Here is an 18,580-nt window from a genome sequence, read left to right on the forward strand (position 1 = left end):
TTTTTCTATTGTTTTTCACTTTTACTTTTTCTCATATTTTTACATGCTTCACTAGCTTATACTGGTTTCTTTATATTTAAGATATGCTTAAGAATTTTTAATGATGCTCTTAATTCCCCATAGAAATATGAAATTTTTCAACTTAAATTTTGCTTCTCTGTGTTCCAGGTCTAGTTTTAAACAGGCTTTGGAAGCTCTGCCTCAGCTCTCAAGTGGAGCAGATAAAAAGTAAGTACTATATACTGTTTTCAAGGGCCAGTTAAGATGTGTTGAATGATATTTTGTTACCTAAAAGTACTCTTTGTATAGATAATGATTTGTACTTAATAGCCTTTGATAGTATGCTGTACCTGGCTTGTCTCTGAAGTGACAGAATAAGATAAAACCTTTCCCCTGGGTTTATGATAGTTCAGAAATTAGTTCCTTTCTTGCTTTAAGTGACTAATACAGAAAACATTTTAAGAAAGTTTATTTTGACTCACTCAGTAAACTGTATTATTGCCTTACATTTTTAAGAAGATAATTCTTAGAGAAATGTAAAAAGGACAGCATGATAAAATGCAGCACTTGATGATTTTTTTCTTTTGAGTAGCTCAGCAATAGAAAGTAAATTTGTACACATGACATAAAAAAGTTGTATATGTTTCAGTAATACTATGTTAATGGTCTTGGTCAGAGTTTAAACTTTGCTACTCATAAAACAGGAAATTATTACCTGAGACAAAATGTAGGCCAGGCAAATTTCATAAATGCTCAACCTACCCTAGACTGAAGCAGCGGAAACAATGTAGGTCTTTGTTCCTTCACTAACCATAACTGAAGTCCACCTGCCTTTGCATTTGGCTGATCAGTCTATAGACATGAAAACCTTGGTGTAAGCTCTGTAGTTTTGCATAGGTTAATGTTATAGAAACTCAGAAGGCAGAGAGAACACATGAGTCTGGGAAAATGGGAGGAAAATGTCACATGGAGACAATTTTGAGCATTGTTAAACCCATGAAATAATCTGTTGACCCCAATGTCCTTAAACGCACTTCTTGGTTGCTTCTTCTGAACCAAATGCACTCTAAGATTTCTGGCCCTAAAATTATACATCAAACCAGTTAAAGAAATTGATTATCAAGTAGTAGAATGATTTACCCAGTGGAATTAGAACTAGCCCTTACTCTTCTGGTGCTTAATTCACCACCTGAGTTTACCACTCTCTAATATTTGTTAAAGACAAAACTGCAAAATAGGAGGAACAGACAATAGACTGTTAGTTGGTGAGGGGTCAAGATGAAGAGAAAGGTGGCCACAAAGGGGCAACACAAGAGAATTTGGAGGGTGATGGAACTATTCTGTGCCCAATTATGGGAGTTATTAGGTTGCTAATATGTGTTAACATTCATAGAACTGTATGCCAAAAAGAGTACATTTTAGTGTATATAATTTTTAAGTGAATTTAAAAAAAAATGCAGGTGCAAACATTAATGTGTTTTAGGGAGAAATCTAATTAATCTAGGGAAAGGAGACAGGAGGGAGATTTTTATATATAAATATACATGTGTGTGTGTGTGTGTGTATTCCTTTTGATTAGCTTCTTTGATTAATTCTGTTATTGAGTTAAGAATCCATATGTAAATAACTTTTCAACAAGTAGAAGCTAAAACTAGGCAGTTGGCTCCCCCCAATGTTTTCTCATGTTGCTAGGCAACCTTCACTCTGCCAGGTTGTAAAATAGCCTCTCCTCCTTGCAGGTTACTGGAAGAGCTGCTGAACAAGTTCAAGAGTAGCATGCATTTGCAGCTCACCTGTTTCCAAGCTGCTTCTTCAACTATGATGAAAACATAAATACCTCCACAGTAAGGGCAGTCTAAAGATAACAAGTAATAAATTGTTATTACTTTGTTAAGTGCGCTTACAGGTATTAGCATATTAAAGCATTAGGTTTGCAATCTCTGTCTCTTTTCCCCAAATTGGTAGCTTAGAAAGACGTTGGTATATGTTTCATTTCAACCAAAATGACCTTGTTTGAAATGCCCGAGCAGTAATTTGTTTTGTCATTTTTATTACATTAGGCCCTGTATGGCTTTAAAATACCTTTAAATATATATATTCTTAGCTAGATGTTGCATGATTAATGCTACAGGAAGAGATACCTTTCCAGAGAGTGCTTCAAGATGGCATATGAGGTAACAAAGGCATTCTTCAGTGTCTCATATACCAGACTGTAGTGTCTGCAGCTTCCAAGGCACATGGAGACATTGATAAGAAGAGATTTAGAAAGTTATATTTAGACATCTTTGGAACTTTAACTGTCCTAAACTGTACATCTGTACTTAAAAATACAAATACCTCACTCTCCTAACTCAAGTGGATTTTTAGAAAATTTGCCATCTGCTTAAGAAAATGTTATATTTGGGGTAGATTATTTGTGCCCAGATGTCCATGAGTTAACTTTGTATTATTCTGCCTAATTTTTATTTCTCACTGCGCTAATAAACATTAAGCACCTTTCAGTGTGTAGCCTTTCTTTGTTGAATTCACTCATAATGTAATGTGTCCTTTCATGTCAATGTGTTGCCTGTCATTGAGGACCCCATTGTTACTGCAGTGGAGCTTGGATACCCCAGTAGGTGCTGGTGGGAATAGCCACAGCCTTCACTGCCTCCTAAAGAACAAGCCAGGTCCCCTGGTGACAGCTGGCACTCCTGCCCACTGCTATTGAGTCCTTCCCCCTCTGGTAATGTCTTTTCTCTCCCCTTTGAAGCATCTTGCTCAGTAGCTAAAAGAACACTGCTCTGGCAGAGTCTATGTTTTCTGAAGATTTAAAGACATTCCTCTGTTACCAGGCAGTAGGAACTGCTGATGCACCTCGTGCCATTTGTCCTACATTCGATGTTGACTTCGTTTACCAGAATAGGTGCAGGGCACCATAACCTCTTTCAAAGTCAGCTTCCCCTACCTAGCTGCATCATACCAGTTGCTTCAGAAAACTGAGTAATTCTCTTACCTGCAGGCTGTATGTCAGGGTTCTCAAATTTTTCTGTGGATGTCGCAGAGTCCCCTTTTTTTAATGTGGAAATTAATATATTTACTAATAAAAGTAATTTTATTTTATTTATTTTATTTTTTTATTATGAAATTTATTGTCAAATTGGTTTCCATATAACACCCAGTGATCATCCCAACAGGTGCCCTCCTCAATACCCATCACCCACCCACCCTACCCTTCCACCCCCCATAAACCCTCAGTTTGTTCTCAGTTTTTAGGAGTCTCTTATGTTTTGGCTCCCTCCCTCTCTAACCATTTTTTTTTCCTTCCCCTCCCCCATGGTCTTCTGTTAAGTTTCTCAGGATACACACTAATATAAGTAATTTTAGAGTACAGTATAGCCAAGTACAGTATCATTTAAAATAAGTCAGTGCTGGGGCTTCTGGGTGGCTCAGTCTGACTTCGGCTCAGGTCATGATCTGGCAGTTCATGAGTTCAAGCCCCTCATCAGGCTCTGTGCTGACAGCTCGGAGCCTGGAGCGTGCTTCAGGTTCCATGTCTCCCTCTCTCTCTGCACCTCCCCTGTTCACACTCCATCTTTCTCTTTCTCTTTCTCTCGCTCTCTCTCTCCAAAATAAATGAACATTAAAAAAAATTAAAATAATTCAGTGTTGTTATGTTTGTTCATTTGGTGTATGAGGGAAATCATACTAACTGGAAGTAAAAGTGTAATTTCTATGAATTTGCTCCATAAAATTTACTAAGAAATATACAGAATATTGTCTCTCTTAAGCCTGGTAACTATTATATTTAACATGATTATGAACTAAATTACAAATCTGCAAGCCTGAATGTTTGTGTTATTTTAAATATCTAGTACAGAACATTAATCCAATAAAGAACATATTGGACAAAGGGCTAGTATCCAAAATCTATAAAGAACTTACCAAACTCCACACCCAAAAAACAATCCAGTGAAGAAATGGGCAGAAAACATAATAGACACTTCTCTAAAGAAGACATCCAGATGGCCAACAGGCACATGAAAAGATGCTCAATGTCACTCCTCATTAGGAAAATACAAATCAAAACCACACTGAGATACCACCTCATGCCAGTCAGAGTGGCTAAAATGAACAAATGAGGAGACTATAGATGCTGGTGAGGATGTGGAGAAATGGGAACCCTCTTGCACTGTTGGTGGGAATGCAAACTGGTGCACCATTCTGGAAAGCAGTGTGGAGGTTCCTCAAAAAATTAAAAATAGATCTACCCTATGACCCAGCAATAGCACTACTAGGAATTTACCCAAGGGATACAGGAGTTCTGATGCATGGGGGCACTTTTACCCCAATGTTTATAGCAGCACTTTCAACAATAGCCAAATTATGGAAAGCCCAAATGTCCATCAACTGATGAATGGATAAAGAAATTGTGGTTTATATACACAATGGAATACTACGTGGCAATGAGAAAGAATGAAATATGGCCCTTTGTAACAACGTGGATGGAACTGGAGGGTGCTATGCTAAGTGAAATAAGTCATACAGAGAAAGACAGACACCATGTGTTTTCACTCTTCTGTGGATCCTGAGAAACTTCACAGAAGACCATGGAGGAGGGGAAGGAAAAAAAAGAGAGAGAGAGGGAAGGAGCCAAACCATAAGAGACATTTAAAAACTGAGAACAAACTGAGGGTTGATGGGAGGGTGGGGGGGTGGGGGGGAGGGGAAAGTGGGTGATGGGCATTGAGGAGGGCTCCTGTTGGGATGAACACTGGGTGTTGTATGGAAACCAATTTGACAATAAATTTTATATTAAAAAATAAAAAATAAGACATTAGGTTTGATTCTCAAAAAAAAAATGTGTCTTTAATACAAGATATAACTTAGATGTCATTTTTTCCCCTAAGCATCTTTATGTCAGCATTTTCATTAGTTGTATCACTTTTATATATATAGTTTTAACACACAAAATAAATACTTAAATTTTAGTTTACCTTATATTTGCCTAATCATTGTCAGAAAGCATTTATCAGCTGTCCACCTAATTCTCTACTTGTTGAGGGCTTACCAGATGCTAGGCATTGTACCAAATTATCTCATTTAGGCTTCCCAATAGTGTTATGACAACCTAATGAGCTAGAAGGTATTATGTCCATTTCACAGATGAGGAAATCAGGACTTAAGAGAGAAGTTCATGACTTCAAGACTACAAGGCTGGTAAGAGCAGGATGTGTCACACTCAGAGTTGTCTGGCTTCATTGCCCTTTAATTTAACCATGGCCAGTTCTTCCCCCCCAGCCAAATATACTTTCTGCTGTCCCTCAAGTGACATGGCTCAGGGAAGTATATAAGTGCTAGAGGATAATAAAACTTAAGCAAAATAGGGACAAGTAAGTGCTTTTTTATGGCTCAGAGAATTGAGGGTAGGCACATAAAAACCCCATACCCAAATGAGGTGGTTCAAGGACTACTATTCCAACAAGTCAAGGGGAACTTCTTGGAAGAAAGGAGTATTTCAAGACTTTCTTGAGGTACAGAAGAATTTAGTGGTTAAGAGGAGAAAGCTGAATATAATGTAAGTTAGCAGAAAGCTGAGAGATAAACCAGGACTTGGAGCAAATTGACAAAAACATAAAAAGAATTAAGATACTCAAAAGTGCTTTCACACATAGGTAGCATTTGGGCTTAGCACACCCACATTCATGTGATAATCCTGGCTTCATATCAGTTAGCAAAGTCAGCCCCACCTTCAATACTAAAAAATGTATTAGGAATAATTTGGTTTTACTAAGACTTTATCAGTATGCCATGAAAGTGGCATGCTCTAGAAATGATTCTGGCATTGCAAGACAAGCATCATTGCCATAGGCAGGCTTTCTGAGGCACTCTCCTGGCTCTTCAATCCTTGTAGGCAGCTTTCCTAGAGGGGATAAATAGAAAATGTTACACTTTAATTCTGGTTTGGTGCAAGATGGCGATGTGTTTCAGCTTTGATTATGTGCTGTAGGATATTTTAGACATGTAAGAGCATTATGATGTGTTTTCTGAAAAGTTATAAATTTCAACATTTTAAATCAAGATTATGTTTCTAAAGTAAAGTTAGCTCTATTTTATTTAATATATGCTTAAAATAATTACATTTAACTATAGACTGAAACTAGCATACATTTTTGTCATTAAACATTTTTGTAGCAGTTATAAAGGTTTTCATATGAATATATAAAATGCTCTAACAATATAAAAGATATATTGAATATTTGATATGCATACCTCAACTGGGACAGCAAGGTTTTTTTTAATAAATATGTCAGAACAGCAAATGATTCAAGCTTTGCATTGAATGCATATTTTTATATATTAGAGTCATGTTTTTGGTGTGTTGATGTCTTCTTTCTATTCACCCACATTTGTAATTCAGTTTTATCATATCACTGGATCACTGGAAAGCCTTTTTGTACCTGGCCAGGTTATAAATACATAACAAATATTTTACTAACAGGATCTGGGTCTTTGGGTTATCTGTTTGTAACTTGGCTAATAAAAGTCAGTAGGATGCCAAACTACCTTTTTCCTGTCCAGCCTATAAACTCTATCCTTAGGTAAAGGAAGTACTGAAGCTGGTCACCCTGTTTTCATCAGCATCATAACCATGACTGGTTGTCCCACTGGCCGTGTTGCTGTAATCATTGTTGATAGTGTTGTGGTTCTCATTATTTCTATCACATATTTCTTGAATATTCCTGTCCCATCTGCCTACAAACTCTTCAGCTAGGCCCAGATTCCTGAGAACCAAGACAACTACTTGATCACTACCTGCCAAAGAAGGCCCACAGAAGGACTCATCACAAAGGGATGAGGGGAGCCAGGGAACGATGGAGTTATGGGGGTCACAAAAATAAAGGGAAGAAGAAGAATCATGTTGGAATATAGAGATTGTTGACAAGGTCAAATGTTGCAGATGTGTACAAAGGATAAATGCTGAGAAATGGCTGCTAATCTTGGCATTTGGAAAATCATAAGTGACCAGCGAATGATAAGGAAGGAATCAGAGAAACTTTCTCTTGCCCACAGAGCTGTCAAGAAAGCTGTCTCTTTCTTGAAGATCACAAAACACCCTCCTTCCATCAACCGTGTTTGTTCTCTATCATTAAGAGTCTCTTATAGTTTGTTTCCCTCTCTCCTCTTTCCTCTCCACCTTCCCATATGTTTACCAGTTGTGTTTCTTAAATTCCACATATGAGTTAAATCATATGGTATTTGTCTTTCTCTGATTGACTTATTTCACTTAGCATGATACATTCTAGCTCCATCCATGTCATTGCAAGTGGCAAGATTTCATTATTTTTGATGGCTGAGTAATATTACAATGTATATCCATACCACATCTTCTTTACCCATTCATCAATTTGAACATTTGGGCTCTCTCCAGTTTGGCTATTGTTGATAATGCTGCTATAGACATTGGGGTCCATATACCCCTCCTATCATTATTTTTATATCCTTTGGGTAAATACCTACTAGTGAAATTGCTGGATCATGAGATAGTTCTATTTTTATTTTCTGGAGGAACCTCCATACTTTTCTCCATAGTGGCTTCACTAGTTTGCATTCCCACTAGCAGTGTAAAAGTGTTCCCCTTTCTCCACATCCTCACCAACACCTGTCAATTCTTGTGTTATTAATTTTAGCCATTCTGACAGGTGTGAGGAGGCATCTCATTGTGGTTGATTTGTATTTCCCAGTTGATCAGTGATGTTGAGCATCTTTTCATGTGTCTGTTAGCCATCTAGATGTCTCTGGAAAATTGTCTATTCTTATCCTTTGCCCATTTCTTAACAAGATTATTTGTTTTTCGGGTGTTTAGTTTGATAAGTTCTTTATGGATTTTGGATAGTATCCGTTTATCTATTATGTCATTTACGTATATCTTCTCCCATTCCATAGGCTGCTTTTTAGTTTTGTTGATTGTTTCCTTCACTGTGCAGAAGTTTTATCTTGATGAAGTCCCAAGAGTTCATGTTTGCTTTTGTTTCCCTTGCCTTTGGCAATGTATCTACTAAGAAGTTGCTATGGCTGAGGTCAAAGAGGCTGCTGCCTAGGTTCTCCACTAGGATTTTGATGGTTTCCTGTCTCACATTTAGGTCTTTCATCCATTTTGAATTTATTTTGTGTGTGGTGTAAGAAAGTGGTCCAGTTTCGTTCTTCTGCATGTCGCCGCCCAGGTTTCCCAGCACCATTTGTTGAAGAGACTGTCTTTATTCCATTGGATATTCTTTCCTACTTTGTCGAAGATGAGTTGACCATAAAGTTGTGGGTTTGTTTCTGGTTTTTCTATTCTGCTCCATTGATCTATATGACTGTTCTGTGTAAATACTATACTGTCTTGATGATTACAGCTTTGTAACATAGCTTGAAATCCGGAATCGTGATGCCTCCAGTTTTATTTTTCTTTTTCAGGATTGCTTTGGCTATTCAGGGTCTTTTGTGGTTTTATACAAATTTTAGGATTGTCTGCTCTAGCTCTGCAAAGAATGCTGGTGGTATTTTGTTAGGGATTGCATTAAATGTGTAGATTGCTTTCAGTAGTATAGACATTTTAACAATGTTTGTTCTCCCAATCTGTGAGCATGAGATGCTTTTCCCTTTCTTTGTGTCCTCTTCAATTTCTTTCAGAAGTCTTCTATATTTTTCAAAGTACAGATCTTTTTACCTTACTTTAGTTTATTCCTATGTATCTTATTTATTTGGGTGCAAATATAAATGGGATCGATTGCTTAATTTCTTTTTCTGCTGCTTTGTTATTGGTGTATAGAAATGCAATACATTTCTGCACGTTTATTTTATAGCCTGCGACTTTGCTGAATTCATATATTAGAGCAATTTTTTGATGGGGTCTTTTGGGCTTTCTACATAGAGAATCATGTCATCTGCAAATAGTGAAAGTTTGACTTCTTCCTTGCTGATTTGTATGCCCTTTATCTCTTTTTGTTGTCTGATTGCTGAAGCTAAGACTTCCAGTAGTATGTTAAATAGTAATAGTGAGAGTGGGCATCCTTTTCTTTTTCCTGACTATAAGGAAAAGGCTCTCAGTTTTTCCCCACTAAGGATGATATTAACTGTGGGTCTTTCATACATGGCCTTTATGGTGGAAGTATGTTCCATCTATCCCTACTTTGTTGAGGCTTTTATCAAGAATTGATGCTGTATTTTGTCAAATGCTTTTTCTGCATCTATTGAGAGGATTATAGGTTCTTATCCTTTCTTTTATTAATGTAGTGTATCACGTTGATTAATTTGCAGATATTGAATCACCCCTGCAGCCCAAGAATAAATCCCACTTGATCCTGGTGAATAATTATTTTAATGTACTGTTGAATTTGATTTGCTAGTATCTTGTTGAGAATTTTTGCATACAGGTTCATCGGGGATATTTGCCTGTAATTGTCCTTTTTAGTGAGGTCTTTGTCTCGTTTTGGAGACAAGTAATCCAAGTAATGTTTGCTTCATAGAATGAGTTTGTAAGTTTTCTTTCCATTTCTATTTTTTGAGATAGTTTGAGAATAGGTATTAACTCTTCTTTATTTATTTTTTCAATTTATTTATTTTTAAATTTACATCCACGTTAGCATGTAGTGCAACAATGATTTCAGGAGTAGATTCCTTAATGCCCCTTACCCATTTAGCCCATCCCCCCTCCCACAACCCCTCCAGCAACCCTCTGTTCTCTATATTTAAGAGTCTCTTATATTTTGTCCCCCTCCCTATTTTTATATTATTTTTCCTTCCCTTATGTTCATCTGTTCATCATCTGTTCATTTGTGTATCTTAAGTTCCTCATATGAGCGAAGTCACATGATATTTGTCTTTCTCTGACTAATTTTGCTTAGCATAATACCCTCTAGTTCCAAACACGTAGTTGCAAATGTCAAGATTTCATTCTTTTTTATTGCTGAGTAATACTCCATTATATATATATATATATATATATATATATATATATATATATATATACACCACTTCTTCTTTATCCATTCATCCATCAGTGGACATTTGGGCTCTATCTATACTTTGGCTATTGTGAATAACACTGCTATAAACATTGGGGTGCATGTGCCCCTTTGAAATGGCACACCTGTATCCCTTGGATAAATACCTAGTAGTGCAATTGCTAGGTCATAGGGTAGTTCTATTTGTAATTTTTTGAGGAACCTCCATACCGTTTTCCAGATTGGCTGCACCAGTTTGCATTCCCACTAGCAATGCAAAAGATATCCTCTTTCTCCACATCCTCGCCAACATCTGTTGTTGTCTAAGTTGTTAATGTTAGCCATTCTGATAGGTGTGAGATGGTATCTCATTGTGGTTTTGATTTCTATTTCCCTGATGGTGAGTGATGGTGAGCATTTTTTCATGTGTTGGTTGGCCATCTGGATGTCTTTGGAGAAGTGTCTATTCATGTCTTTTGCCCATTTCTTCACTGGATTATTCATTTTTTGTGTGTTGAGTTTGAAAAGTTCTTTATAGATTTGGATAGTAACCCTTCATCTCTTATGTCATTTGCAAATATCTTCTCCCATTCCATTGGTTGCCTTTTAGTTTTGTTGACTGTTTCCTTTGCTGTGCAAAAGTTTTTATTTTGGTGAGGTCCCAATAGTTCATTTTTGCTTTTGTTTCTCTTGCCTCTGGAGACATGTTGAGTAAGAAGCTGCTGCAGCTGAGGTCAAAGAGGTCTTTGTCTGCTTTCTTCTCTAGGATTTTGATGGCTTCCTATGTTACATTTAGGTCTTCCATGCATTTTGAGTTTACTTTTGTATATGGTGTAAGAAAGTGGTCCAGGTTCATGTTTCTGCATGTCACTGTCCAGTTTTTCCAGCACCATTTGCTGAAATGACTGTCTTTATTCCATTGGATATTCATTCCTGCTTTGTCAAAAATTAGTTGGCCATACGTTTGTGGGTCCATTTCTGGGTTCTCTATTTTGTTCCATGGATCTGAGTGTCTGTTTTTGTGCCAGTACCATACTGTCTTGATGATTACAGCTTTGTAATACAGCTTGAAGTCTGGGATTGTGATGCCTCCAGCTTTGGTTTTCTTTTTCAAGATTGCTTTGGCTATTTGGGGGCTTTTCTGGTTCCAGACAAATTTTAGGATTGTTTGTTCTAGCTCTGTGAAGAATGCTGGTGTTATTTTGATAGGGATTGCATTGAATATGTAGATTGCTTTGGGTAGTATTGGCATTTTAACAAATTTGTGCTTCCTATCCAGAAGCATGCAATATTTTTCTTCATTTTTTGTGTGTGTCTTCTTCAATTTCTTTCACAAGCTTTCTATAGTTTTCAGTGTGTAGATTTTTCACCTCTTTGGTTAAATTTATTCCTAGGTATTTTATGGGTTTTGGTGCAATTGTGAATGGGATCGATTCCTTGATTTCTCTTTCTGTTGTTTCAACCAATTTCTGTGCATTGATTTTATATCCTGCGACTTTGCTGAATTCATGGATCAGCTATAGCAGTTTTTTGGTTGAATCTTTGGGTTTTCCATATAGAGTATCATGTCATCTGTGAAGAGTGAAAGTTTGACCTCCTCCTGGCCCATTTGGATGCGTTTTATTCCTTTGTGTTGTCTGATTGCCGAGGCTAAGAATTGTCTGGTAGAATTCCCCTGTGCAGTCATCTGGCCTTCAAACAAACCAGGACTCTTGTTTGTTGGGATATTTTTGAAACTGATTTAATTTCTTTGCTGATTATGGGTCTGTTCAAATTTTCTATTTCTTCCTGTTTCAGTTTTGGTAGTTTGTGAGTTTCTAGGAATTTGTCTATTTCTTCCAGATTGACAGTTTGTTGGTATATATTTTTTCATAGTAGTCTCTTATAATTGTTTGTATTTCTGTGGTATTGGTTTTTATCTCTCCTCTTTCATTCATGATTTTATCTATTTGGGTCATTTCTCTTCCTAAGGGTCAGCCTTTAAAGCTCTTCTTTAGCTTCGTTTTCTCTTTAAATTCTCTTCCTGAGTGTCTGATCAGTTCCTCTGCCTCTACTCCTTTGCCTGTTGAAATAACTTACAAAGATTTATACACATCCTTTTCTTTTCTCCAAAGTGTTTTCCTTCAAAATGCTTATTAAATTTCTCTACCATGTAGGGGCTCCTAGTACCAGGCCTCACCTGAATATGTACCCAATGTCAGATGGCTATGGAGTTGACTTTCATTCTGCTGTGTGTCCTGTGCCCTGCTCTCAGTTGATCCCCAAAGCCCTTCCATCCCCAAAGGAGCTCCGTGTGCTGTAGGCAGTAGCCATTGGGCTGCATCAGTGTGGTGACTGTAGGTTTTAGTCCAGCATTTGGTAACAAGTAAGCCCTCAGGAAATCTTTCTTCAATGCTATTGATGAAGTTAGAGTAGCAAAAGTGTCAAATTACATATGTAGTTTATATGCAATTTTTAAAAAATTTATTCTCAAGGTATCTAACATACAGTGTAGTTTTGGCTTCAGGAGTAGATTCCAGTAATTCATTACTGATTTACAACACCCAGTGCTCATCCCAACAAGTGCCCTCCTCAATACCCATCACCCATTTTCCCTATCCCCCCTCACACCCATCAACCCTCAGTTCTCTGTATTTCAAAGAGTCTCTTATGGTTTGTTTCCCTCTCTGTTTTTATCTTATTTTCCCTTCCCTTCTCCTGTGGTCATCTGTTAAGCAGTTCAGAGCTCCTCCCTCCTCCTTTGCCTACTCCCTAAAGCCATTCACTTTCAACTCTTTTGGCATTTAGTTCAATATCTCTAAATAGGTTTATGTTGCTACTTTTTAATTCTTCTGCTTAGTCATTGTTGTCTTCCTTAAAGCAGAAGATGAGAACTTAGCTTGCTTTCATTGCCTCTACCATACAAGCACACTTCCCTAGCCTTTCCTCCAAGTATATTTGCTTTGGTTAGGTCATTATTCACTGTTCAAGTTATTATACGTATGTAAATGCAATTTGGTCATAAGCCAATAATATACTAACATCCTCATCCTGTTGTACTTTTCATCTGTGAAGAACATATTTCATATTTTGACAAAATGTTCATATTTTTATGTATTATATGTAGTTTTCTGTCATCCCAAAACTTCCTCCACCCAAGTTATGAAAAATATCCTTGAACCATATTCAAACACATAGATATTTCATCAAGTTTATCTACTTGAACGAACTTACCCACAGCTTCTCAACCTTCTGTAGTCTAGACTGGGTACCCCCTAAGTCGGCCCGACACCTGCCATCTTAGGGTCTCCCATAATATTCATCATCCTAGAATTTTTCTCTGCCCTTCTTTTGTGTTGAATCAACTGCTTTTTTATCCCATAGCATCCACTTTTTTGATTTGCTCCCTAGCTTGATAGAGTTCAACCTCCAATAACTTTCTGGGAAAAGAGTATATGGGAGGTAAGTTTTTTTAGCCTTGAATATATGACGAAAATCTTTATGATAGCTTGGCTAGATATAGAACTCTAGGTTGGAAATCCTATTTCCTCAAGATTGTCAAGCATTTTCACTTTTGTCCTCCAGTATCTGTCAATCTATGCTTGTAGAATCTTCTCCCAGTTTTTTGAAAGTTCATTATGTTGTTCTGGGTATGATGCCCTTAGTCAATCTAATGTCTTTATATTGGAGGAATTTTTCTTAAATTGTTTATTGGAGTCCCTTTGGTCCCAGTTTTTATCCTTATCTTTAATATTTGGATCTCCTATCCTGGTCCTTTTTTTAAAAAATTACATCTTTTTCCTCTTGTTTTCTTTTTTGGGTTTTATTCTACTTTCTGAGAAACCATCCAACATTATTATTATTATTATTATCATTATTATTATTATTTCCAGTGTAGCTAACATATAGTGTTATATTAGTTTCAGGTCATCCAACCTTTTTATTGATTTTTCCTTTCTGTTGTTTTTAATTTATTAGAAGTTTTTTTTTTTTCTCTGAATATTCCTTTTTATAATTCTGTTGATTTTTTGTTTATCTGGAAATAATTACACTATTTTAGAATTTTTTTCTATTTTTTTAATGTTTACTTAGTTTTGAGAGAGAAAGAGAGAGACAGAGAGAGTACAAGCAGGGGAAGGGCAGAGATAGAGACACAGAATCCGAAGCAGGCTTCAGGCTCTGAGCTGTCAGCACAGAGCCCAATGTGGGGCTCAAACCCATGAACCACGAGATCATGACCTGAGCTGAAGTCAGATGCTTAACCAACTGAGGCACGCAGGCACCCCAAAGTTGGTCTTTCCTTTTTGCATAGTCTCCAAATTTATTTATTCTTCTCATATTATTAGAATAAATATCATAAGCTTTTCTAAAATTTCTAGCAAGCTTTGATATTTATTCATATTTAGCAGTAGAGCACTCAAAAGCTGAATTGCATTGTAAGTTCCATGGAATGGATAGGGCTTATCAATTATGAGCTTCAATTAAGGTAGGATGGGCCTTTTCACTGGGAGAATCTCTAATATTATTATATTTAGGTCATTTTTCTGGGGTTGGTCAGATTCCTCAGACAAGGTGCTTCCAGTCTCATGCCGTGAGCAAATAAACTGCTCTCAGTATCCTAAAAGTCAAGAGAAAGAAGAAGCCTCAGAGGTCATTTTTGTTAGGACAGTACACCTGCTCTCAACTAGATGTGGTATGCCACAGCTTTCTGCATTTACCCTCCAGAGAATAAAATGCTAGTCCTCTGATCAAGTGGGAAGGTAGAGGGCATATTCCCAACTATGTGGGGAGGAAGAGGAGACCTGGGAACATCTAACTGTTAAACACCCTGTAAACTGATCGCTTGATTTTTAACCCCCACTTTATCCCCACTTCCAGAAGTTCCCATACCACAAACTCTTGAGCCTTTTGAGAAATTTGCAATGTAAACTAGGTTGCATCTTTTTGTCTTTCCTATTGCCAATTTAGCATCTGACTTGTTTAGATCTTCTTAAAATTTTTTTTTTCAATGTTTATTTATTTTTGAGAGACTAAGAGAGACAGAGCACGAGCAGGGAAGAGGCAGAGATAGAGGGAGACACAGAATCCAAAACGGGCTCCAGACTCTGAGCTGTCAGCACAGAGCCCAACGCGGGGCTCAAACCCACAAACCATGAGATCATGACCTGAGCCAAAGTCGGACACCCAACCGATTGAGCCACCCACGCGCCCCATGACTTGTTTAGATCTTCTAAATCAGTTTCCACATACCCATATGTTTGGCAGCTTTCAAACTCATACCTATTATTTCCTCTCCTTTTTTTCTTTGTGGATGTATGCCTTTTATGTATATTTAACTGTATTATTAACTGTCTGTAGTAACATACATGGTTATATGCAGTATGCATACGGTGTTTATGTATAGACAGCATGTATGCATGGGTGCATATTCACCCATGCACACGCACACACACACACACGAATATATAAAATGACAGTACAGTTCTATATATAGGTATATAGATAGAGAAAGTTTTAGTTAGAGCTAAAGTAAATGTGTGGTTTCAGTCTGCCATCTATATTTGAAAGGTCAGATTTTTTTGTTTTATTTGATCATAACACCAAACTGTTCACATCTGCATGGGCTTCAGATTTGTAGCTCATAAGATATTATTGTTTACTACAATTTTTAAACATTGAAAGGAATTTTCTATTCAGCTGATCCCATCCCCAATCCCTGGACACTAAAGGTACCAAATCAAGCTTAGCACACAGAAACTACCTTTTATCCATACTTAGAAACAAGTCTTACAATACACCACTGATGTATTCTTGCTAAAATGTTGAACCTGAATGTCTAAATCTACTTAACAATTTGTAGGAAATACAGGGGATTATCTATGGATAATCAGCAAAATCAATATTGCTGGAAATTAAAGCAAATGACCCTTTGTTCAATAAACAAATTTCAGAAAAAATTACGGAGAGGCCAGAGGGCATCCTACATAATAAAATATACTTGAGATGTATCTGCATTGTATGGATTTTTTTTTTAAATTTAACATTTATTTATTGATAGGAGACAGAGAGAGACAGAATGTGAGTGGGGGGAGGGGCAGAGAGGGAGGAAGACACAGAATCCAAAGCAGGCTTCAGGCTCTGAGCTGCCGGCATAGAACCTGACACAGGGCTTGAACCCAGGAACCACAAGATCATGACCTGGGCCGAAGTAGGACACTTAACCTACTGAGCCACTCAGGTGCCCCTCTGTGGATTTTATTTGGATCCTGAGTTGACCCAACAAATTGTTTTTAGAAAACTAGACATTTGGTGGGGTGCCTGCGTGGTTCAGTCGGTTGAGCGTCTGACTACAGCTCAGGTCATGATCTCACGGTTTGTGAGTTTGAGCTCTGAGTCAGGCTCTGTGCTGACAGGTCAGAGCCTAGAGCCTGCTTCGGATTCTGTGTCTCCCTCTCTCAAAAATAAATAAAGATCAAAAAAAATTAAAAAAGAAGACTAGACACTTGGGAAAATTTTAAACACTATTGTTCTAACAATATTGAAATAACATTGATTACATTAAAGATTTATTGTTGCTATCTTATGTGTTGTGGATATGTGGTTATAATTTTCAAAAGTCATTATCTTTTAACTCTTTATAAATGACATGATAACATGACATATAAGATGTCACTGTAAAGCTACAGTAACCAAAACTGGTATCACCAAAAGAACACACAGATAGATTAATGGAACAGAATATGTAGCCCAGAAATAGAGCCACACAAATATAGTCAACTAACCTTTGACAGGGAGCAAAGAAATACAATGGAGAGAAGATAATCCTTTCACCAAATGGTGCTGGAACAACTGGACAGCACATGGAGACTAAAGAATTTAGACAAAGACGTTACACATTTTACAAAAATTACCTCCAAATGGATCATGGACCTAAATATAGTTTTATAGCAAAACTATAAAATTCCTGGTAATATGAGAGAAAATCTACATGATCTTGGGTTTGATTTTTTAGATATAACAATTATTTTTAATTGCCAATACTTGGAAGGAACCAAGATGTCTTTCAATAAGTAAATGGGTAAATTAACTATGGTATATTCATTCAGGAAAACATTCAGTGTTAAAAACATACATATCAAGCTATGAAAAGACATGGAAGAAGCTTAAATGCGTATGACATATACAATACATATGATACGCATTACTGTTTGGACCAAAATTTATAGCATTGTCATGGTTTATAGCATATATAGATGTAACATAAAAAGGGGAAAATGGACATACATATTTGCAAGATTTCTGCATTTAACAAGGAGTAATATATAACTTCAAATGGACTGTGACAAGTTAAGTATATGTATTTTAAATCCCAGGACAATCATTAAAACAATAATGTAGAGAAGTATAACAAAACCCAATAAGAAAATTGTTAACTGAATTTTTAAATAACTTAAATATTATTAAGATAATATTTAAAAAACGTGAAAGGAAGAACAGAAAATAGAACAAATAGAAAACAAACAATAGAATGATATACCAAAAAACAACTGCAGCAATAATTTTATTAAATATTAATAGATTAAACATTTCAATTAAAAGGCAGGGTTTTCAGAATTGATTTTAAAAAGCTTTACCCAACTGTACGCTATATACGAGAGATGCACTTTATATTTAAAGGCATCAGATAGGTTGAAAGTAACTATGGGAAAGAATATACCATACAAACAGCAAACATAAAGAAAACTGGAATAGCTGTGTTAAAATGAGATAAAGTAGATTTTTTTTTAATTTTTTTTTTTATTTTTAACGTTTATTTATTTTTGAGACAGAGAGAGATAGAGCATGAACGGGGGAGGGTCAGAGAGAGAGGGAGACACAGAATCTGAAACAGGATCCAGGCTCTGAGCTGTCAGCACAGAGCCCGACGTGGGGCTCGAACCCACGAACTGTGAGATCGTGACCTGAGCTGAAGTCGGACACTTAGCCGACTGAGCCACCCAGGCGCCCCGAGATAAAGTAGATTTTAAGACAAAAAAAAATGTAAGTGACAAGGAAGAATTTTTCATAACCATAAAATAGTCAGAAAGACCATCATACATGGCCTAATAAAACAACATGTAGAGCATTAAAATATAATGAAGCAGTAGATACAATGGGTGAAATAGGTGAAGGGAATTAAGAGGCACAACTTCTAGAAAAAAAAATGAAGCCAGATTGATAAGATTAAAGGGAAAGGTAGGCCATTCCATCATTCTCATATTTGGAGAGTTTTAAACTCTACAGAGATTGCTACAACTAGACAAATCAACAACGACACGGATTCTTTGCAATACTACCTTGACCTAGTTGATATTTATAAAACACTACAGCCCACACTGCAAGTGTTTTTTAAGTTGCATCGCACATTCACCAGCATAGACCATACTCTGGGCCATATCTCAAAAAAATAAAAATATTCAAATCACACAGACTTAGCCCTCTGATCACAGTGGAATCAAATTAGGAATCAAAACAAAATGTCTAGGAAAAACATAAATATTCGGAAGTTAACAGATTTGTAAATAACCCATGAGTCAAGGAGTAAATCACCAGAGAATTTAGAAAATAGTTTGAAAATGAATGTTTAAATGAGA

General features: G+C 36.7%; 1 protein-coding gene and 1 long non-coding RNA gene across 5 annotated transcripts in view; one reads left to right on the forward strand and one right to left on the reverse strand.

The window, feature by feature from the left end:
- Window positions 1-2,501, forward strand: part of EXOC2 (exocyst complex component 2) — a 283,103-nt gene extending 280,602 nt beyond the window's left edge. For all 4 annotated transcript variants that reach the window (XM_060614965.2, XM_060614961.2, XM_060614962.2 and 1 more), the window contains 2 exons: window positions 169-228; window positions 1,740-2,501. In XM_060614965.2, coding sequence (XP_060470948.1) covers window positions 169-228; window positions 1,740-1,833 — 154 coding nt within the window. In that variant the 3' untranslated portion in view covers window positions 1,834-2,501. The remainder of the gene's footprint in view (window positions 1-168; window positions 229-1,739) is intronic.
- Window positions 2,502-5,363: 2,862 nt separating this feature from the next.
- LOC132666831 (uncharacterized) overlaps window positions 5,364-18,580 on the reverse strand; it is a 57,124-nt gene continuing 43,907 nt past the window's right edge. The window contains exons 3-4 of the long non-coding RNA XR_009604865.2: window positions 16,730-16,814; window positions 5,364-5,902 (exon numbers count right to left, since the gene is read on the reverse strand). This is a non-coding gene — a long non-coding RNA (uncharacterized LOC132666831). The remainder of the gene's footprint in view (window positions 5,903-16,729; window positions 16,815-18,580) is intronic.

The sequence above is a fragment of the Panthera onca genome, chromosome B2 (assembly GCF_046562875.1).
Source record: "Panthera onca isolate mPanOnc1 chromosome B2, mPanOnc1 haplotype 2, whole genome shotgun sequence".
NCBI lineage: Eukaryota > Metazoa > Chordata > Mammalia > Carnivora > Felidae > Panthera > Panthera onca.